The 22,464-nt window shown below is 41.1% G+C and overlaps 2 protein-coding genes across 7 annotated transcripts in view; both read left to right on the top strand.

The window, feature by feature from the left end:
- The first annotated feature begins 1,500 nt into the window (after positions 1–1,500).
- LOC138104439 (semaphorin-3D-like) overlaps positions 1,501–22,464 on the top strand; it is a 39,309-nt gene continuing 18,345 nt past the window's right edge. For 3 of the 6 annotated variants that reach the window (XR_011148075.1, XM_069003729.1, XM_069003728.1), the window contains exons 1-2: positions 1,501–1,757; positions 15,952–16,112. Coding sequence is in view for 2 of the 6 variants with exons in the window: in XM_069003729.1 (XP_068859830.1) it covers positions 1,643–1,757; positions 15,952–16,112 (276 nt within the window). In the remaining 4 variants the exon portion in view is untranslated. Of the gene's footprint in view, positions 1,758–14,319; positions 15,544–15,951; positions 16,113–16,890; positions 17,970–19,133; positions 19,456–22,464 lie in introns of those variants that run through there. The other 3 variants (XR_011148076.1, XR_011148078.1, XR_011148077.1) reach the window with 3 other exon arrangements.
- LOC138104800 (uncharacterized) lies at positions 8,740–11,756 on the top strand. Its single transcript, XM_069003991.1, has one exon. The coding sequence runs from the start codon at positions 8,801–8,803 to the stop codon at positions 11,048–11,050; it is 2,250 nt and encodes a 749-aa protein (XP_068860092.1). The 5' UTR covers positions 8,740–8,800; the 3' UTR covers positions 11,051–11,756.

Here is a 22,464-nt window from a genome sequence, read left to right as displayed (position 1 = left end):
CCTTGTCTTTTGCTACTGAGCGAAAGTCTGGAGGCTCAGAAAGCCCATCTGAGCAAGATTTCCTGTGTCAGAGAGAACTGAAGGGATTCTGTTTCCATCCTTTCATGCCAGGAAGGATGAACTGCCTGTATCAGGACGTGCTGAATTGGTTCTGGGTGCTGCTGTAGCTCACAGAATTGCAAGACCTAGTGCTGCAGGAGTTCAAATAACAGACCAGTGGAAAGGCTCAGGGGCCACAAGCTGTGCTGCATCTCTCATGGACTTGTGAGGAACCTATCCTTTGGTGTCTGTGCAAGTGCTGGCTGATGTGGGCACTAGGATTGCTCTTTTAATCAGGCAGCTCCAGTTCCTTTCAGAAAAGAATTTTCATGGCACATCATGAGCCATTAATCTCTCGACTAACCATAACATTTCCTTACTCCTTGGTTTTCCAGCATTACTCAAACACTGACATTTGTCATTTCACCAGCCATCTCCCTTGACCTCTAGCATCAGGCACTTGCAGGGGGAAGGATCTGGTCTCACAAATATTTTCATACTCTGATCTCTGTGATTTATTAACCGTGAAGTTTTGCCTTCAGAACTCAAGATGCCGTTTCAAATAATTTCACGTGCAAAAGTCGAGTTATTGGGCAAAAGGGATCCTTGATAGCTGGGTACAAAGGACAGCAGGACTGCTGTTGCTGTTTTCTTTTCAACTCCTGTGCTGGCTGTGTGACCTTGAGGAAATAGGTTCATTGCAGCTTTATGGTTCCGTTTTTGCATAGGGAAAATAAGGGCAGTGATAATTGCTTTCGTTTGTAAAAAACTTTAAGATTTATGGACTACGAATGATTCTTACTAAGTGAAAAGTGTTGCAAAGCTGGCTTAGTTACACACTGTGCTAACAAAATCCCATATCAGCCTATTGACTCCAGCCTGAAACACTCATTAAAGTTTATAGGACATTTTGGTGGATGAGTTGAGGCAGTTATTCTGCTGGAAATATCATACTGAAAACACTTTTAAATCCATCATCCGCTTTGACTTTTTTCTCTATTAAAACGAAACACAACTGCTTGCTCTGTCCAGTTTTCTTAGTTTATTTATGAAAAGTTTTTGATGGATATGGATATGTACTCACTGTTAACTCAGCTTGTACCCCCATGGCATCTGAGACATTACAGTTCATTCTAGTCATAGCATAAACACACAATAGCTGTTGTACTGAGACAAAAAGAGCTATAAAACATATAAGATATCCAATGGACTGGTATTAACTATCAAGTTGCATGGTCACTTTTGAATGTCAGATGTTCTTTTTATGGATACTGCATTAATTTAATTTGTGCTTAAACTTTAGCTAGGCTAGACACTGGTGTCTGAAAAGTTTACATATTTTTCCAATGTCAAAATGTGTAAATTTAGTATTAAGGAAACAAAACATATTTACTTGTACTAGAGGAAAAATACTTTTGTAGCAAAGAAATTAACTGAGGTGCTCCTTAAAGATAGGTCTGGCTTGCTTACAGAATTGTTACTTATGCAGTAAAGCAGATCTGCAGATGTTTTCTTTTTTTCTTCCAGATCAAACTTGGATTGTTTGAAAAGTGGGGAGATACTTCACCATAGTACAAAAGAAGATACAGAAGAGGAGAGCAGAATGAGAGCTTTGCAAGTGCCACGTGCCTGCAGCCCGCTGTCTTTAGTGATGCTGTTCCTTCCAGTCACTGGAATGTCAAAACAAAATATCCCAAGACTGAAGCTTTCCTATAAAGGTAAACTTTTCAGAAGTTTTTCTGATTCTGCCACTTTCGTTTTGATGTGATACTGCCAGCAGTTCTTTTGTATTACTAACCAGGAAATACATAATAGAAGCCTTAAAGATGGATGAATTCTGCCTCGGGGCAGTATTAAAATCTGGGCTTTTTGTTGTGTCGGGGCACATGTTTCTGAAGTATAACTGTCTTTTAAAAGTATTATTTCTGTTTGCTCCAAGAGGATGTTAACAGACTCTACATAAATTAGAGGGGAGTGGTACTTGAAACACTCTGAGGTGCATTGGAGACATTCCTATGTGGCTGGTGGGGATGATGTGAGACATGGAGGACGTTCACACCTTCCTACAGCATCAGAGGAAGTTGAGAGAGCTGACTCAAGTGTTTCAAGGGGACTGACATTTATTTTTGTAATAATTCTTTTTCTATCACTAAGTGGGTATGTTAAACTCTTCATAGGTGGTTTTCTTTCTCCTTGCCTCTTTGGATCACAAAAGCGTGTTTCTCTGCAGAATTTCTTAGTCTTGTGTGTAGTTCTTGTTAAGAATGGTACCGAGGGATTTCAACACAGACATATTTATGTATTAATGGACAAGTTTTTAAAGAAGGTAGATTTCTTTTTGCTTTGAATGTACAGCACACCTGCACAGGCACAGAGGTGTGTCACTGATACTTTCTTCTTTAGTGAAAACAAGTGCTCTCCCATTAGTTATGTTTCAGCTGTGTCAGCACCTTGCCCTTATGGGAGCTATTTCTGCTCTGTTTTTCAAACTTATGTCTTCCTATGCATTGCAGAGTTACACTCAGGATGGTGTGATGGGACAGGCTGTAAAGCCTTCATTGGGGCTTATGATATGTTTATCATGAGTTTAACACCCAGAGAAATTTATTGAGTAAGCAGAATGACTTGCTATTTATTTACAAGCTTCTCTTTTGCTAGATTTGCGTGCCACTGCGCATGCTATTCCACTGTGTATATAAATGTGTTTGGATGTGTTTGTGTGAGAGAGACAGAGGAAGCAAGATCAAGGGATCTTGACAACATTTTTATTACTTTGGGAAACAGTTGCACTCACTGAAGCCAATGAATAGAGAAACTGAAAGACCTGACGTGAGTTACGAAAGTTAGCAGTAAAACCCTCCTAACATACAGCCGGCCTTCTCACAGCCAGGCCTTTTGAGATAATTCCCAAAAGCAGCATGTACCACATGGCGACGGCATTTATTGTGGATTTGACACTCACGATTAGTGAATTCCTCTCAACTTCAAAAGCAGATAGCCTTTGGCAAAATCCTGATGGATGCCTTTGGCAGGTAAAGAGGGGGAGAAAGAAAAATTATTGAGGTCAACACAGGGAAAAAAAAATGGCTGAAATCTTAGTTTAAAATAGTGGCAGAGACCTGCTGGGAACAGTTGGGGAAATGCCTGAGCTCGTTTAAAAAGACAATGAGCAGATGATTGATATTTAGGCCCTGATCCAAACTTTTATTAGCAACTTTATAAACCTTTCAGTTTGGCTTGAGGGATACCGTTTCCTGTCCAAACTTATTCACCTATATCCCCGTAGGGGGGGAAAATCAACAACAGATGCAGATGCAAAATAGCACATAAATCTTAATTTTGAGAGCTGTGATGGAACTGAAAAGTCGGAAGAAAGAGAATTACCAGAATTTATTGTGCTTTGTCTTACTTTCTTGGGGGGTTGGAAGGTGTATATTTTTCCACATGGAACAAGAAACAATTTAATGCTGTTTTTTCACACTTATGTACTGTAAATGATTCCAGTATGGCTTATCATAATCAAACTATATTTTGTGTGTTGACAACAGGATATCACATATACTGAGTATTTAATATAGTTGTGAGAATTAAGTCTACCTTCCTCCCCCCAAATCTTTCAGACAAAACAATTCCAAGGTTTCTGAGAATAAGATGTAGGAGAAATGAACTGTTTTGCCAGTTGTCATAAAATTGTTAGTCATGTCACTGACAAGTCCTGGCATCTCTGTTCTTTGGAATTAATACTTGAACTATCATGAAGAGGAGAATACAGGGCTCTTCTCCTTCTTTATGGAAAACAGATGAGAACTGGCCACATCAGGCAGTTCCAAAAACCTGGTCACACGTGTCTTTGAAGGGAAGGTTTCGTCTCCTTTCATGTGCAATGTGTTTATGGCATAGCTCCATCTTCCCAGAAGAGCTGAGCATTTGCTGGGGCAGGAGAGCTGGAAGTAAGCAGGACTTTGCAGTTACTGAGTTTTCCAGTTGCATCAATCAGTGGTGGATGGAGGAAGAGGGAGAGGGTAGGGTGGTTAAAGATGTGTCTATAACTGCAGGAGTGCTTCAATAAACCACAGCATGTCAAAGCTCCTTTGTGTTCAAACAGCAATTAAAATTTTAGACCTTCTCTGAATGGCAGCTATAGGTTTCCTTCTTCTCAAGGTCGTCATCTTAACGAATGGGAATCTGTGCAGGAAATGTTAAGATATTCCAGTGAATGATGTCGGGATCAATGTAAAGTCGTACAATGGATTTCCTTTATTGTTTGTCCCAGTCTAAAGATGTGTTCTAAAAAAATTGTGCATGTATAAAACTAAAACTACACACAAATCAATTAAAATACGTTGTAGTACAGAATCAAAGTCATATATTCTCCACCTGTGTTAATCAAATCCACTATGATCTTTAATCATGTATCTCATCTTTTCACATTTTCCCATATCCATTAGTTGAAAAATTCTCTTATTCACTCAGACTTAAGTTAGATACTTGTTCATGTCATTACTATCCCAGAAATTGTCACTCCTCTTGTGATGTTTTTAGGGTGCTCTCAGTGCATATACCTTACTTAATCTGTGTATCTTAGATACTTCTACAAGATTGAGGTGCTTTTATTACTGTAGTTTTAATATTAGGAGAAGGTAACAAACTGTCTTCTAATAGAAGATTAGGATCTTTAGAAAACCAGGGGATGATTTTGAGTAATATTCCATATTTTAACCCTCTTTGCCTAGTACTCTTTCAGTCTTAAGACCGACAGTGTATATTTATCACTCATTTTCATGTAGATGGAGATAACCTGTGACCTTCATCCAAACTGCAGAACTTCACAACCACAGCTTCCCTAAGCAGCACATCCTTGTTGTCTGCTGCCTCATTTGACATCCTCATTCCAACCTCTAGAGCAGATGCAGAAGGTTTTCATACACCAGTCTAATTCATTCATGTCATTTTCAGGACAGCATCAGTTCTGTTACTAAAGGATGGAAGGCTCTGTGTCCTAATTCTCGTATGTTTAATTCATACAGTGTAGACAGTCTTGTTTCTGTTTTATCTTCTGAGTAATAATTTTTCCTAATTCATTGGGAGGTCCTTCCATAAATATCGTGTGTGTCTTTTTAGATTTTACTTCATAGGGAGAAGTAAAGAATAGCCAGACCCAGAAGGTTGATTGCCTTCTGAGAAAAAGAAGAAAAAAAATCAAATTTTTCTCAATTTGTGGCTATCCTAAAATTTTCCTGCAGAAAGAGAGAAATTGCAAATTTAACCCTATTGATTTGATTTACTTGGCTGCTTTTCATGGACATTTCAGTAAGTGTAGTCTGTGTTCTCAGTGAATGCATTTATATTACCAAAGTGTGCACCCTAGTTTCTTGGCTGGGGGGCATGCACCAGGCCAGATTTGGGCATTGTCACCAGTGATATCCACAAACATGTATCATTCCCGTGTGGGAATGTGGCCATTCCCCAGAGCAAACCATGCTTACTGTGACAGCCGTGACTTGGTCAGAGGACCAGGAATCCTGCACTGTGACACAGTACAGAGGAATAAGCACGACTGAAGGCAAGGTTTGGCTTTTAAAGCAGGATTTACTTAGCACTGTTCAAAACGACTATGGTAGTAATTTAAATCTAATAAACAAAAGCATTATTCTCAGCTGGTTTGTTTTTCTCCATATAGAATGAATTAAGGTGCAGTCTCACTCTCACTGAAGTCATGGCAAGAGTTTTTCCACTGAAGTAAATTGAAGCGAGATCAAATTCACACTCCTCACTTTTTTCATCTTACCTAAGTAAACTAAAGACAGGCAGTTCTTTCTCCTCTGCTGAAGGATGACCGTGCTAAACCATCAGCTCCACATGGCAATTAGCCATGTTTAAGGATTGTTTAGTTTCCCGCAGTGTTTTGCACACCGGATTTTCTTCCCCCTAAGAGTGATCCATTCTTAAAACATGGTGAAAAAGCAAACAGAGAACATTTTGGTGCCATGAATTCTTTTGAAAATTTGACTGGGTGAGTACATTTCCTTAATGTTCAAAAATTATCCTTTGAACATGCTATTTAACAGTGTCAAGCATTCTGTTCTCTATATTGCTTTTGCTTTAAACCTGTTTCATTTTATAACTGATGAGATGCTTAACTGTTGCATCACAGCAGTTAGTTTGTTCAGTTTCAGTACAGCTGGCTTATTTCCATGTCATGCATCATTTAATTATACATCTAAAACGTAGTTAAAACTGTACAGCTCCATGAGCCTCACTTAAGCTGTCTGTGACACTGCAGTAATCCCAGTACCCTGACGGGGTGTTGCACAGCTATGACTGGTTGGAATGTGGTAAACTGGTGATGTGTAAGAGAGCCTAGAAATGAGCTTGCATTTTGCAGCTGTGCTTGCTCTACTAGAAGAGGAAGTAAAACCAGAAAAAAACTGCTCTTGTGGCAATATCAGCGTCTGTAAATCTGAATGCTTAATGAAAATCAAGGAAAATGTGCTGAGTGAGGAAGTGGTGCTTTTCCCTTGTTTGTCGTTTAATTAATTTTTGGTGGTCTGTTATTTGTCAGAAAAATCTATCTCAGATTCCTCTATGGAAAAACATGAAGTGTTTATGTGAGAGTGAAGATCCTAGTATTGGATGATTGTCTAGATATGCAAAAGACTTTGCCTGTTTTGTCTCAAAAATGCTTTCTGGAGGCAGTGATCATTGAGACTTAAAATGTACCCTAGCTTGAAGATGGATGGGTGCTGCTGTCCATGTGTATATGCCGTCGACTGAGTATAAACTTGAAGGCATTTATTACATCTTAGTAATGGGAAAAGCAGCAAATTTCTTGCAGACATTTTTTTTCCTTTTTTAAGCTAGTGAACTTGAAGGTCAGATTCAACTCTATGTTGCATTTTCTGTCATATAATTATCATATATATCATGTCCTGAAGAGCAGCCTCCAGTCAGTGACATCAACAGCTTACATAGCAGTTGAACTAAGAATAACCTTGGAGAACTGACCCATGTCAAGCTCTTATGAGTGTAAACTGTTGATGTCACTGACTGGAGGCTGTTTTTTCGTGATCACAGAAGGGCCTCAATTGGATAAAAGAAGAATTGTATTCAAAAAATACAAAACTATTCTGCTGAATGTTCACTTTACTATATCTCAGAAGATGAGAGGAAACAGAACTGAAAGAGTAATACTTAACAAAGGATTTTTGCTCTCTTATAAAAAGAAGGACGGGACAACATCAAAAACAGCTTCCCTAGAAGAATGCAGGGGGAAGAGACATGATAAGTGGCATCAGCTTGGAAGAGGGATCAAAACTCTTTCTTTGATTACTTTTACTAATGACATGTGTTTAAGCAAATCCAATTCAGAGCAGTTTCAGAAATCCCAAACTTGTTCTCTTTCTGAGCACTATTTGGAGGGCACGATCTGCCTGACGTCAGTGTCTGTCTAGCAGTGGACATCTGTGGTCACTATGCAGGTGCTCGATTCACATCCTGTTTCTTTTTCCTCCCTCCCCATTTCTGCAGTTCCATTTCTAGGTGAGTTCCCCAAAGAAGAGCTGAGGAATATAGGGGATGACTCTTCCGTACTCACAGTCCTTTGGAGATAAATACACAGAGATAGCAGAAAGAGTCAGAATTTCCTTTATTTAACCAGCGCAACATCAAACAAGTCAGAGAGATTGGTTAACTCTGTTTAAGGCAGACAATTTTGAAGATGGTGGGAGTGACAGATGTACATCTTTGCTACAAATTTGAAAAAGGAGACATTCTACTTTCTGAACAAAATCCTGGCTATCCCAGAATTTTGCACTGTGTTGAACCATAGAGTTTTAAGAGCTGAGAGGTTGCTGAAGACACCAAAATTTTGTAATTAACTTACTGGGCCTCTTAAAGGAGGGTGTTAGATCTTCCTGTGCATCATTCAAGCAACCTGGATTTCTTTCAGAAAGATTTCTCACTAAATCTGTAACAAAACATTAGCTTATATGACATACTGCCCCAAAAGTAATCAATATAAATATTATTAATAAAAAATGTCCCCCTCCAAGATTAAATAAAGCTTGCACCCGTATACCAAGAGCATCCATGGATCATGTCACCCATATTTATATTTGACAAGGGTTTGTGTGGGAGGGCGCTTGTGCCTGCTTTGTACAGGGAAGCTCTGGGGTTCCCAGGTTCACGACTGATGGGTCTGCACTTTGTGTCTCTTGAGGCTTTGGGTGCCCAGGGCCATGATGAGTTCCCGGGCTGGGGATGGCGGGTGGGGCTGGCCTGTGATGCGCTCTGGGGCCTGTGACAGCACAGGGGCCGTGTCACAATGGGGGCAGCTATTAAAGGCCCCATGGGTTGCCGCTGCCCCAGTAGAGCCTGGGCAAGCGGTGAGTGCACACAGGCGGTGGGGAGGCAGGGCTGGGGGAGGGCTGGGGCAGAAGCGCCGGCACCAGGGGCGTGTGTTCTGTCCCTGCATCCAGGGCCCAGCCCCTGGTGGGAGTGCCTTGCTCAGGCTCGGTGCTTGCTGGGGCAGCGGTGCAGGCCTTGCCTCCTGCCAGCTGCCGGGGGCCCTCTCCTTCCTGCTGCCACGTCCCTGTGGCTCCTGCCCCCCACTGGCTGCCTCCATGCTGGCCCTACTGAACCCCTTCTGTGTGTCCTCTTGCAGACCATGGCTTTGTTGTCATTGCTCTTCGTGCTCGTGCAAAGCCTGATCCAGTACCCCCAGCCAGCTGGGGATGGGCTGGATGAGGCCACGCACCGGCGAATGCAGGAGCGTGAGGAGCTGCTTGACCGCGAGATGGCTCGGCTGCTGCAGGAGCTGGAGCAAGGGCCCCCGGAGCAGCAGGACGAGGGCTGGGGAGCCCTGCTCTTTGGTGCCCTGCAGCAGTGGCCATTCTGGGCTCTTGCTGGACTCCTGCTCCTCTTGGGCCTGTGGTTTAGCTGCAGGAGGAGTCCTGAAGCCAGCGAAACCAACAGCAGCGGCAAGGACCAGAGCTCCTGCAAGATCTTGGGAGAGGAGAAGGAAAAAGAAAAGGAAGAAGACAGTTTGGATTCCAAGGGAGATGGAGAAACCATAGATGTGACTGTGGAGGCAGATGACAGCGGCAGCGGAAATGAAGGAGAAGGCAGTCCTGTGGCTGCAAACGAAGGAGACGATGATGATGCCAATGAACGAGATGAAGATGTGAAGTTGAAGAAAGACAGTGATGTTAAAAGTGACGATGGCCATGATGCAAAGAAAGATGAAGGCTGGAGTGATGGGAATATGCCAGGAGACAATACTGCCGAAGGAAATGAAGAAGAACCTGGCAATGTTACTGGAGGTGTGGAAGACCTAGATGAAGTAAATGAAGGAGAAAACAAGGATGTGAAGGTGGAGCCAGACAAGGATGCTGGAAAGGAAGACGGAGATGGAAATGAAGAAAAAACCGATGATGCGTATATGAAGGCAGGCAACAGTGATGATGTAAATAAAGGAGTATACGAGGTAGATGGAAAGGAAGAAAAAGCAGATGTGAAGGTGCAGGGAAGCAGTGATGCCAGTGAACAACAAAGCAGTGATTGGATGGGGCAGGAAGACAACAGTGATGGTGGGAAGGCAATAGACCACAGTGGGTTTGCTGCAACTGAAGAAAAAACCACTCACCTTGGAAATGAAGAGACCAGTGCTGCAAACAGAGATGAGAAGCAGGGTGATGCAAATGCGAATGGAGAGAAGAATGAAGATGCAAAAGAAGGAGAACAAGGTAATGTGGCTGCCAGTGAAAAAGAAGGCAGTGCTGGCAAGGGCAAAGGCAGCCGTGGTGGAATTGAAGAGGAAGAAGACGCCTGTGACACTGGGAATAAGCGAGGGATCCTTTTAGTGGATCGCATACAGTGTCCCGTCGAGGACGTGGAGAAAGGTCGCTCAGTGGCAGCTGAGCTGATGGAGAGCTTCACGCGTGTCTTTATTGACAGCGTGAGCAATAGTTTCTACCCGGTGCCTCAAGAAGCCATCGGGGTGGGCAGTGCCTTTGAGGGTTGGAGTCCCCGTGAGCAGGATGGGGTGTACCGCGTGCTGGTCCCACTGAATCCCCCACCGGGACACGCCTTCCACCTGGAGCTGAACAGTGCAGGGCAGATGGCAGCAAGGACCTTCTGCGTCCGTGTGGAGCTGGTGTGCACGTGCGAGAGGGAGCAGCTGGGCGAGAAGCTGTTGTGCTTCCTGCACCACTCGCAGGAGGAGCTGCGGCGGAAGCAGAAGCCCAGCCTCCTAGAGACACTCTGCACCGGCTCCTACCTGGACGTGGAGAAAACCTCCCACTGGTTCTACCAGCTGGTGAGATGCTCGTGGCTGCATTTGCCTCAGTCGTACTCATGGCACTTGGTGTTTCAGCCCTGCAGCCGGTCCTGCCAATTCCGGCTGAGCAAAGGCAAGAAGAGCCTGGTGGTGAAGATGTTGTTTGGGGTGCGCCACGGGGACTCCGACATCTTTGCGGTCAGCCAGCCCACAGAGGCCCAGACAGGCAGCTCCAGCATCTTTGTGAGCAGCCATCCCGCCGAGGCCGACTCCATCGCAAGCACAGCGTGGCCTGAGACGTACGCTGTGGCAGAGGCAAAATTCTTCCAGCACGTCGCCAGGCAGGTGCCATGTGAGAGCTTGCACCTGAAATGCCTGCAGCTCTTCACCTGCATCCTGAGGGGCACAGGTTTTTCCAGCTCGACCTGGAAGACTGTGGTCATGCACGTGCTGACCACCGTACCGCTGTCCCAGTGGCGCAGGAGGGAATTTGCACGGCGGCTGTGGGACATCATGGCATACCTGCGCCGCTGCCTGCAGTTGAAACGCCTGGAGCACTTTGTCCTAGGCAACCAGAGGCTTCCTGCAGAGATCAGCTTGCCGCCGGCAATGCGAGCGGTCGAGCCGCTCAACCTCTTTGAGCACCTGGCCCAAGATCCGGCCGCCCACGCAGAGGCGATGCGAGCTTACGGTCAGCTGCGATTTCGCCTCTGGATGCTGCTCTCCGGCCACTGAGAGGAATTCCCTGCACAGAGCTGTGCTGGGGGGGCTCACACCCGATGGCAGCCACGTGAGCACTGCATAATTCTTCCTTTTTTCACTGGCAATCCTGAAGCTGCTTTCCTGCTCCCGTGGATGGAAGATGCTGCGGCACACGGATTCACTGTGCAGACACACATCTCTGCATTGCCCTGCCCTTCACCTTCCAGTTTACCACGGTGCTGTTGTGATGTTCCTACGTCTACGAGGCAGAAACTGGCTCCACCTGCACATCCTTACAGAAGACTACGAACTGAGAGAGGTTGCTTGGCACACCTCAAAGACATGAAACTGGCCTGTTAGGGACTTGATGTAGTTGTTCAGTGACCTGTAGCTCACTTTACCATAGGAGAATAGGTAGTCCAAATTTTTCTAATAGGAATTCTTTATTAGCATTGCTTCCAGAGGTCCTTTATTATTATCAGTGTACAACTATTTTGCAAAGTTGGTCTTAGTTTAGGAAATTGAGCTACCCTACTATAGTAGATTGTCTCCTTTTCAGTAATATCTGGATAGCTATGTTTGGAAAATTAATAAAAGGAGAGAAGTGTCTCAAATTGCCTGAAACGTGACATTCTTTATATTTAAGCCTCTGTATCTTAGAGAACGTCGTTCCTATATACCTGCCTGAAATAATGCCATTTTGCAAACAGAGATGTTGGATATGTTGCGTGTGCTCTCTCTTGAGCAAACCCATAGAGATGCTTGAAGGTTGATGTGAAAATGCCCTGAAATGCCTGAAATTCTACAGCAGAGTACTCCTGAATTTTTTAGGAATCTTTGGAAAAGTGTTCTTTTCACAGTCACTTTTATAACTGTAATACCCTCCTGGGGAACAATTCCGTCCTGAAAGATGAACAGAGAAGTCCCTAACTGCAAAACATGTGGTTTAGTACACAGCTCTTTTCTGGGCTTCTCATAACCAAGGTTTTAACACAAAACTGTGAACACAGAAAGTCATGTTTTCTCTATTCCCAGTTGTCTGTATCCTTTTGGAGAGGCCCTGCTGTTCTATGAATATTACGTTTTTCACCAGGCCTAATAGTATTGTATATCAGTGAGAGCCACTTCACATGCACGGCTTTGTCCATGGTGACATGCAGCTAAACAAAATGTCATTTACTTCTTGCACTACATTGTAGAGATTGGTAGTAGTCCGGAAGTATTTATTCTCTTTGCCTTCCTACCAATACATCTGGGGTCAACTGGTCAACTTTAAACTCAGCATACCTTAGGAATTGGATAAATTGCTGCAGTCATGCGAGAAATACTTTTCTTTATCCCAGAAATTTGCTTGAGTTTCTACAATGCCCATGTAAACCTTCACGTGTATTCTCCAACATGAGAAAGGACTTGCTCCTCCCTAAAGGCAAGTGATGCAACCTTTGTTCTTTCCTGTATATGAAAGTTATACAGCCTTTAGTTTCAGAGTCCTTCAAAGTTGTCTGTAACTGTTTTGAAAGTGGCTGAGATGTTCCCTTTCTGCTAATTTAGGCATGGCTTGTCACTAAAAAAAATCTGTACCTAGTCACAAAGGGCATTCTGATTCTGAACCAAGTGGTTCTACATTGCTGCATTGTGACAGCATGCTGGAGTTGAGGAATGGCAACATGGTCACCACACATGTGACTTGATGCTAACAAGTGTAAATATGTTTTATAAATGCAAATACATATGATCAGAACAGAATGAGATTTTTACTTTTGAAGTCTCTTTGCTGTGGCTCTGCTGCTGGAGATTTTATAAGTAAGCAATGATCATGCTGTTTTGAGCCAAGTCCACCGAGATACTGTGTGAAATGAATAAAACCCAGTCACTATTCCAGCTTCTATCAGTCAGCAGTGAAATATTAACCCAGAAGGGGAGTTAGCTGGATACTTAGTTAATCACCGGGCTGGAAAAAAGTATTTAATTTTGAGGAAAACAGCAAATAGAGACCATAAACTGAGTGCTGAACACGTACTCATGAAAGACCATCCCTGTAACTTTGTTACTGTACCTTGTGAGAATGCTGGTTCTGTGTTAGCCAGGCTACAGAGATGCAGTGATTCAAATCAACAGCTTGCTCTAAGCTTGAGAATCATTGGGAAATGTGCTTTTCACAGTAAATTTTTCCAGTGCAATATCCTTGGTGATAGTAAATATGTCTCGCTGTGAAGGGAAATTTCAATGCGTAAGATTAAAATGCGTTGTTTTATAGACTGAGAACAATTATTAATCTAGCTGAAATTTAATCAACCCTCTGTTAATATTTGCTGGTAAAGTTTTATTAGGTCATATTACAGTTATAATCTTATCAGTGGCCATGCTCAGAGTCTTATTTCCAAGCTGTTTTCAATAGTAGGTACCAAACGTGATTCTTCACCACTTTGCAGCTTGTGTTGTCATTTGCACCAGTAAGAAAGGAGTGTGCAGTGTTGTCATTTCAATCTGGAATATTCTACAGATGTTTTCCTTACGATGCAGTGAAATAAATGATTGTACAAGGCATCAGGCAGGGTTCATTCCCACTTGGGCATTTCAGTCATGAGGCAGCATTTTCCCTCACTGTTGTAGCTGTTCTAGGTGGGTTTTTTTTTACTGAGAAATTCTAGAACTGTTAAACAACAGATGACAAATGTCCATTTGGGATGGTCTCTTCAGAGATCATTCCTTTCAAATAAGGAAACTGGAAGTAGACAGCAGTCTCAGTCATCGTCCTTCATGTATGTGGAGAAGAATCAAATCCACATATTTTTGCAATTGACACTCTTGCAGAGGCCCATGCTTTGCATGGCTTTAAGTGCTGAAAGTGCTTTAGAGCATTTGCACAAGCATGTAATTTATCCTTAGATCAAATTCCTGTGACTGCAGAGGAGAAGGAATTTTTCCTCATATTCTGTATGCTAGTTACTTGTGTTCTGCAGGTGAGGACTGAGGTTTTTATAGTACCATGTTAACCATAAGCTGCTTCCAAAGTGGTCTTGCTGGCAATTAATAAACATCTTTTAAAGTGTTACTGGTTTAGAAAACAAATCCTGACATCTTTGCCTTCACGAAAGGTATGTGGGAAAGGACAGTGCTGGTGTATAGTAATGTAATGCTCAGCATCAGATAAAATTTTTCAGTGTGAAGCAAGATTTTTTCCCAAAGTACTGCCAAATAAATCTCACCTAGGGGAATAGGAGCTGCAATGCATGACAGTTTGTTTTCAGATTGTACCATAACAACATCCTGCACTGAGCCAGACAAAAGTACACAAACTTAAGTAGAAGTGACTGAGCCAAAAAATAATTGTCATAATTATATACCAGGTAGTCAGATTAATAATGATAAAATATTTTTCTCCCATGGTTCTGTTCATTAGCCAGGACTAGAACTTAATCTTTTCTTGCCTGTCACTTGGTTTGTGTAAGACCTTGGAGAAAAATGTTTGGGTGGGGTTTTTTTCCCTTTATTTAATTCAGGACTTTTTTCTCCAAAACACTGGCCCGAATTTTCATCATGATCAGGATATGCCAATAACTTGTGCGGTAAGTCTGGGTTTTCTAGCAGGAATGCTACATTGTCCATCCAGTGCCAGGAAGGTGGAAATACCCTTAATTTTATCTTCCCATTAAATACAGGATTTGCCTTTCTGTCTGAAGATTTCCAAATAGTTTAGCTTGGAGAGTTGGCTTGTGGAAGAACTGATTCACATGTTTATTTTCTTTTCCCCAAAGTAATGACTACCCAACAAGACTTAAATATTCTTGTGCTCTTTTCTATATGTTGTTTGTGTCCTCGTCCAGAATTACGTCCACAGAGTATTCATTAGGCAAAATGCTACAGAATTTTTATTTTACAGCTTTTTTAGCTTTTTTGCAACAGTATAGGTTCTTTCATTAGTTTCATAGAGCATTTTTTTTTTTTCTTAATTACCTACAGTCCTACATGCAGTTCTGGGGCACCCAGTTCAAGAAAGACATGGACCTTGGAAGGAAGAGCCCTGAAAATGATCAGAGGGCTGTAACACCTTCCGTATGAAGACAGGCTGAGAGGTTTGGGGTTGTTCAGCCTGGAGAAAAGAAAGCTCTGAGGAGACCTTATTGCAACTTTTCAATATATAAAAGGGGCTTGTGAAAAAGATGTAAAAAAGGAAAAAAGGACTTTTTAACCAAAGCCTTTAGGGACAGGACAAGGGGCAATAGTTTTGAACTAAAAGAGAGTGGATAGAAACTGGATAGAAGAAAGACATTTTTTATGATGAGAATGGTGAGAAACTGGTACAGGTTGCCCGGAGAAGTTGCAGATGCCCCATCCCTGGAAGCGTTCAAGGCTGTGTTAGGTGGGACTTTGAGCGAGCTGGTCCAGTGAAAGATGTTCCTCCTCATAGTGAGGGAGTTGAACTGGATGATCTTCAAATGTTCCTACCCACTGTTTCCTGCTCCTAATTATTCTTGGCTGGCATTGACCTTCTTCGCTGCTTTATATCTGGAGCACCAAATACGGTGAGGTATTGATCCTTGATCATGTGTATCCATGAGTATGGTGATATAAACAGAATTCGTTTTCTTGGGATGAAGGAAAGATATAGCACACATCTTGCAAAGATATGTCTTTCTTGGTTTCTAATTTCTGTTGAATTTCTCATTCCTTTATGCCTTACAGATAATTTGTTAAGAAAATTTTATGTAGAAAAATATTTTGTGCAAGTAAATATTGCCCAATTTGGAAGTAAGAAAAACCCCAGAGAACCCGAAGTTAACAGGAATTGTATTATGACTCTGGAAAGACATGCTCCAAGACTGCACTCATTTCCCTGGTACACTCCATGCTGGTTGCATGTATTTATAAAAGACACTGATGAGTCATATATAAACATTTTGATTATAAAGATTTTCTTCGTTTTCCCACAGACTTGCTGCTTTCAAACAGCTGCATCCCATTCCTGGGCTCAACAGAGGGGCTTGATTTTCGAACCTTGCTGCCGGATGAGGAGAGGGGCCGGCTACTAGTCGGGGCAAAGGACCACATCTTCCTGCTCAACTTGGTTGATGTAAACAAAAATGTAAAAAAGGTCAGTGCCTTTTCCACGGAGTTTATCTCCTAAGTTAAATTTTGTTAAATTCTTTTTGTTTGGTTGGTTTTGTGTTTTTATTTCTTTCTTTCTTCTCTGGGTAACTGCAGATTCGTTGTGCAATGAAATTTACCAAGATTTGATCATCTCACCTGCCGTAGTTATACAGATTATCTTTAATCAATTGAGTTTCTTGTGCTGATTGATGTCCTTTGTGACTGATGACCTGCAAGAGATCAGCTGTGTGGAAGAGCCCTGCAGTGCATGAAAATAGCATCAAAATATCAGCAGACAGGAAAAATGCAGCTCAGAGTGTTCACTTCTCAATTCCTCTGGTCATGGTTACCCTCCTCATTTCAAAGCATTTGGAAGGAAATAACTGAAGACAGCTCTTTCATTGCTTCCTGGCATCCCTGGGATTACTTTACTCTAATACTGAACAGAGCAGAGGCAATTTGGATGGTTTAAATCATAGTAAAATAAAAGTGGCAATTTTAACATTTTGGTTAATATCTAGAATGACTAGTTTTAGGAAAAGCTTCCACTGGGATCTGCTGTAGTCCCTTGCCTGTGCCCGGTGACAGTGTGTTAACTTGAGATAATAAGATGACAATTTAGCCTTCGATATTTCTAGCAGACATGGTGAACTGGAGCTTTTGTAAGCACAGTTGACTGCTATGAGTGGAAACCAGATGCTTGCAACAGGAACACATGAAAGCTGGTTTCCTGCTTGTCCCAGATAGGAAGAAAATCTGAATTCTCAGCTGTGTTTGGTATTTTCTTTAGGCACCAGAGGGTGGTTTTAAATTACTACGTACTGCTGCCAGCTCTGAAGAGGTAACTGACCCTGAATTAATGTGATTGCAGGCAGGAGCTGAACAGGTGGAAGAAGAGACTATTTTGCCCTCACGTTTGAGAGCAACGCTTGCTGTCATTGTATAGAAGAGATACAGTACCAGTCTGAATATCTTGTTCCTTATCTGGACTTCAGCAATGCTGCACATGGCAGTTTCTGTAAAACTCAGATTCTGGGTATTTCAGGAAATTTCTTCCTGGCATGCTTTATCAAGCACTTACCTTGCTTCTGTCATCTCAGTAATTGATTCAAAATCCACTACCCCTCCCAGGATATTGCATTAATAACAGCACTACTCACAACTGCAAATTTTCAGACCACAAATTGATTTTTGGTGTAGGCTTTCTGTAGAAGACAGATTTTGTTTGTGTGAAAAGCAGACTTCTGTTTCTGTGGGCTTCTGCTTGCCTCCTGAGAGATGCTGAGTGCTGTCACCTCCCATTATGTTCAGTGGGGCTTTCTGAGCCCAGACCTTTCTGGAGGTGGCAGCACTCTGTGTGAGCCACCCCTCAGTCCAAGCTGGTGACATTTTCCCTTTGGCCAAACCAGCGCTGTTCATTACGGACCTTGTGCTTTCCAAGAAGAGCAGAACACAGATGGAGCCAGGAGCACTAATGTGCAGTCAGACAGTGCCATTTGGTATAGATGTGGTAGAGAAAAGACTCACTTTGTATTGGAAAGAAAATTTGGATTTCCTAAGATGAATAGAGAATGCATGCTTACGTATCTGTGGTAACCAGAAAGGAGGGAATAAAATTCCTAACCACTTGCGTATCTGGACTAAATATGTGTGCAGGTTCAAATACTTCTTTTAGTAGTAAAATAATAGTTTAACTATTCAGATAATATTTAACTTTTCACAAAAAAGCACTGAGGCAAAATATATTTAAATGGGTAGAACTGACTGAGAAGCCTTGCAGAACGTCCTGGTGTGCTGATTTCCCAGGTCTCCATGGGCATTCAACAACTTTATAAATGTATCTTCTTGCTTAAATGCCCAGGTAACACAAGGCAATGTCACATGAGTGTTTCTCTTTAATTCCACTGTGCTTGGCTGGTTGAATCTTGCAGTGGAGGGAAGGGATGAGATGAAGGAAGTTGCGTGAGGAGCTGTGTATAAAATCTCAGCCCCTGAGGAGGAAGCTAAAGGATACTCTACAGTAGCAGTGAAGTGTCAGAAAGTAGCACTTGCCGGTGCTGTGTTTAGACTGAGCGTGGTCTGGGTTGGCACTGGGCCAGGCGGCTCACTTCCAGGCCTTCCCAGTGTGGGGAAACCACACATGTTGGGACTACAAGGGTCTGAAGTGTGTCCTTTGTACTCCTCTGGAGTACGAGTCATCTGGAAAAAATGATCTGCTTACATACAGCTACTAAAACGAGTAGAAATTGATTAGAATATTAAGTTTCTGCCGATAAATGATGTGTTCATTTGTGGACTTTGTGGAAGGAGTGTTAAAAGCACGCTGATGGGGCGAGAGAGGCATAACAGCTTTGAGACTGCAGTGCAAGATTGTGCATAGTTTGGGGTTTCCGTTCTTTAAAACAAAGCTGAACATGAACTTCTTACTTTGATAAAGCTCTCAATTTCAGATATTTGTTTTGTTAGGAGCTACTGATACCTCCAAAAGCTAAGTCAGGATCCCCAACAATTTATTCTCATGTGTAGATATAATTACTTGGCAAGATTATATTTTAGAGTCTAATGCTCTATATTAAGACATTTCTGGCAAAGAAGGATCCAAAGCATTGTATCCTGCTCCCTTCTCTAATGTATACATATATATAATTTAATAACTTCCTTTTTAAAACCTATTAATTTACCTAAATTAGTTAATTTGACTTCCATATATTAAGTTATAGCTTTATTTCCTGGTGTATTTTTCCTGATGAAATAAATCAGTAGTTCTGCTGGAGTCAGAATTTCTTAAATCATTGTAGTTTTTATGAAATGTATTGTGTAATAGGTTGAAAATTTCCTTAGCTGGCAGCTTGAAAAAAAATCTGTCTGGTTTCCAGTGCTTGTAAACCTCATTATAAAACAACAGCAAGTACCACAGTGTAATGAGCAAGTCCTCCAGAATGACAGATGAATGCAGAAAGCGAAAGTGATTATAGTCAATAAATATATAAAATATAGCAATGGATAATCTTCTTTCTGTAACAGGGATGTATTTTCTCTGAAGTTTTCCTGTACAGAAGCCATTAGCTCCTGTTGCAGGAATGGCATTATGAAGTGTCCCTGACAAATTCTGCAAGCTATTTGCAAACTGGAAAAATTGTGATTTCTTCCTGTGAGTAAAATAAAGATGGTCAGCAAAGGAAAGTAGTTCTACTGAAGGCCTCTGTGCCATTACCACCAGAAGTGCAGTGTAAAACGGAGAGATGTTTAATAGCATGAGAGGCTGGAAAGCTGGCAAAGAAATTCTATAGGAGCACCAACCTCTGGGATCCTGCTGGAAACATGACGTCAGTACATCGAAGTTTCTTGTGAGTTTGCAAAAGCCTTTTCTATTTTACTCCTTGCGCTAAATAAATACGAAATACAAAATGTTGTCAGCTGGGTAAACAGTGGGTAAATAGCTGCAAAGCAATGGTGCCCCTTTCTGTGGCTGTGCTAACAGTGCCCGCGGGGTTGCACGTCAGCGCGATCATCGCGGTGTGATCTGCAGCGCGACCCGCCCAGCTCCGCAGGAATAGGAATGCTGTCAAGGCCTGACAAGCTTTTGAAAAGCTGCCAACCTGCAGGAGCTGTCGGTGCTAGAAGACACAGCCCCATGTGGGCCAAATAGATAAACATGTCAGATCCCCAGCAGCAGCTTTGGAACAAGTTGTTTTCATCTGTCCCAGCGTGCACTGGCTCAGGGTCCCAAATCATCATCTGTTGTAAGCGGCCCTTTGGGATACTTCATGCAACTTCTTTAGGAATGTTGTTGCTGTGGAACAGATCCTTGTTACGCCGATGTTTCAGATTTGATTTTTGTTCAAATCTACAATCTATTATTTATATTTATTTATTAGCAGTTTATACCCATTTCCTCTGGCTGTTGATAATTCTGGTCTTCAGAGCCCTTTGATTATTCCTGCATAATTTAACTTCTTTTGTTTTAGTGATGCTTCCCAACCTTGTGTCATCTGCAGGGGTTGTTGGAGAGTTCTGGGTTTTTACCAAAGCTACTGAAGGGTGCATGAAATAGGATGAGCTCTGACACTGTTTCTTGGGGAACTGCACGAGTAACTTTGTACCTCAAGTTCTTTACTTATCAGACCATTTTTTTTTCTTGTACTAATGCCTGTTTTTGGCAGCTGAGCTAATCAGTTTCCGTGTGACAATGTAGTGAATACTTAAATGGAGCCCTGATGAAGAGCAGCTCTACCACCTTAATGTAATTCAGCTAGGTTATTTAAGAAAAGTACAATATTAGAGTGGGATAGTGGCTGTTTACCAAGTTCTGTTGTCTTCTCTGCCACACTCCGTTTTCATTGGAAACTTGTATTATTTCTTCCCTAACTAAAAACTTGTTCTGAAACCTTAAAAACAGATGAAAAAAGACCCAGTGGGCTTCTAAATTGTTTAGATAGCTTGTGATCTTCCTCTTTTGTATTGTGACAATAGATAGCATTTTCCACTCATTTTGTAAAGTTCTGCACCATCCTAGATTTAGTAGCCTAATTAGAAGTGATTCTTGAAAAAGCTGTACTTTCACACATTTTTTTGTAATCAGATTTCACTGTTTTATCTTTGAGCACCCCTTCTCCTGAAGATTTATAATCTTAAGTGTTAGGCTAGGAACAAAATCTGATAGAGAAAGATGCATACATGAAAATGAGTAAAATACCAGTATTATTAATTCATGACAGATGGCAGCTGAAATTTGGCTCTTAGTGGTGGATCCAGATATTATTTTTATATATACATACATACATACATATATATATATATATATATATATATATATATATATATATATATAGCATTCACATACCAATTTATTTATATATAAATAATGTATTAAAAAAAATTACTTCCTTTTTCATTCCTTTCTTATAGTAAAATGCATATTTGGAGGAAGGGAAAATGTTACTTTTAGAAATTCACTGCTCCTGATCTGGAAAAGACCTCTGTGGTTTTAAATGTTTTGTTTTAATCAGAAATCAATTTCCAGCTACCCTTTAAAGTGATACCTTATCTGTCCTACACTTATGTACTGCTTAATTTTGTACTCCTGGGAGGTCTTCTTTCTCTCTGATAGAAAAGAGTTTATTAACTTCCATTTATTAGGAGAATTTAATTTCTTTCCCATTCCTAAATTTAAGAAAATATTTGAAGAATGATTTAAAAGTAATGGTGAGGTTGTTTTTTTTCTTTTAATTGGGCAATAGAAGAGAAAATCTAGAAATCATGACAGTAGCTGACCTTTGGAATTTTGATATGGTTATTTTAAAAGGAAAATAAACCGAAGATTAAGAAAAGAAAAGAATCCTGTTTAAGTATACAGTTCACATATTCCAACTAGTTGCATTCTTGCCTTAAATTCAGTAACTCCACTTAGCTATTCTAAGATTTCTCCAGACATTTCAGATACATACAACTATAAAGTATATTAAGTATATAATTTGTACTGATTGTAACACAAAATTATTGTAACTTTACAAGTCAATGTTGTTGTCACCTTTAATATATAAGGCCTGGCTATCTGGGGGTTTTTTTCCATTCCTTGAGGTTTTTACTTATTGAGAAATTTGGGAATAAAAGAGAATTTGTTAATAAGATGTTACCATTGTGAATAAAGCATATAAATAGAAAAAAAAAAAAAAAAAAAAAGACCAACTTCAAAGCTTCAAACCATTTACAAGCTAAATGATTTTAAATCTGAAAGAAACTACAGGAGCCTCCAGTCTTACTTTTTTGGCATATTGCGAAACTAAGTAACACATTGGAATAAAATATAATGGTACAATTTAATTTCACCCCCTACAGAAAAGTCAGTACACATGTATAATGTTGCTTGTGCCAGTGTTTGAGGGAACCAGGCTTGTGGCACTGTTACACAGCATGTCCTGTAATAAAAAATGAAGTTCATGCTTTTTTGCTCAGCACATCAGCTCATTATTTTATGCAATTTTTATGATGCAACTCATCAAATGATGCAATTTTCTTGATCTATTACGATTTAGAACTGACAGTTTCTGGGAATCTCTCATTTCTCATATGGTAAGCTAATAAATATCACTTTTACTCCCCCATATATAATTGCAAATTGATTTTCAAGTTAAATCACTTAGCTTCACTTTTCATTGTCTAATGTGGCCTTATATAATGCTAAATACTGAGGCTGTTGAGTAACTAGAGAGTAAAACAATTGATTTTTTAAATAATAATTGTCTGTGGTCAATTATCATAGAAGGGGGGATGTGTGTATTTCAGCCTTGTAGGACAAACACTGATTCCCATGAACGAATCTGTAGAAGATTTGAGGGTAACTCAAGTCCATTAAC

Source organism: Aphelocoma coerulescens, chromosome 1A, assembly GCF_041296385.1.
Source record: "Aphelocoma coerulescens isolate FSJ_1873_10779 chromosome 1A, UR_Acoe_1.0, whole genome shotgun sequence".
Lineage (NCBI taxonomy): Eukaryota > Metazoa > Chordata > Aves > Passeriformes > Corvidae > Aphelocoma > Aphelocoma coerulescens.
Note: the sequence above shows the minus strand (reverse complement) of the source record. Positions and strands in the feature narration are given on the sequence as shown.

Bases quoted from the DNA above. Each gene is read 5' to 3' on its own strand.
- LOC138104800 (XM_069003991.1), top strand. From the start codon at position 8,801: ATGCAGGAGCGTGAGGAGCTGCTTGACCGCGAGATGGCTCGGCTGCTG.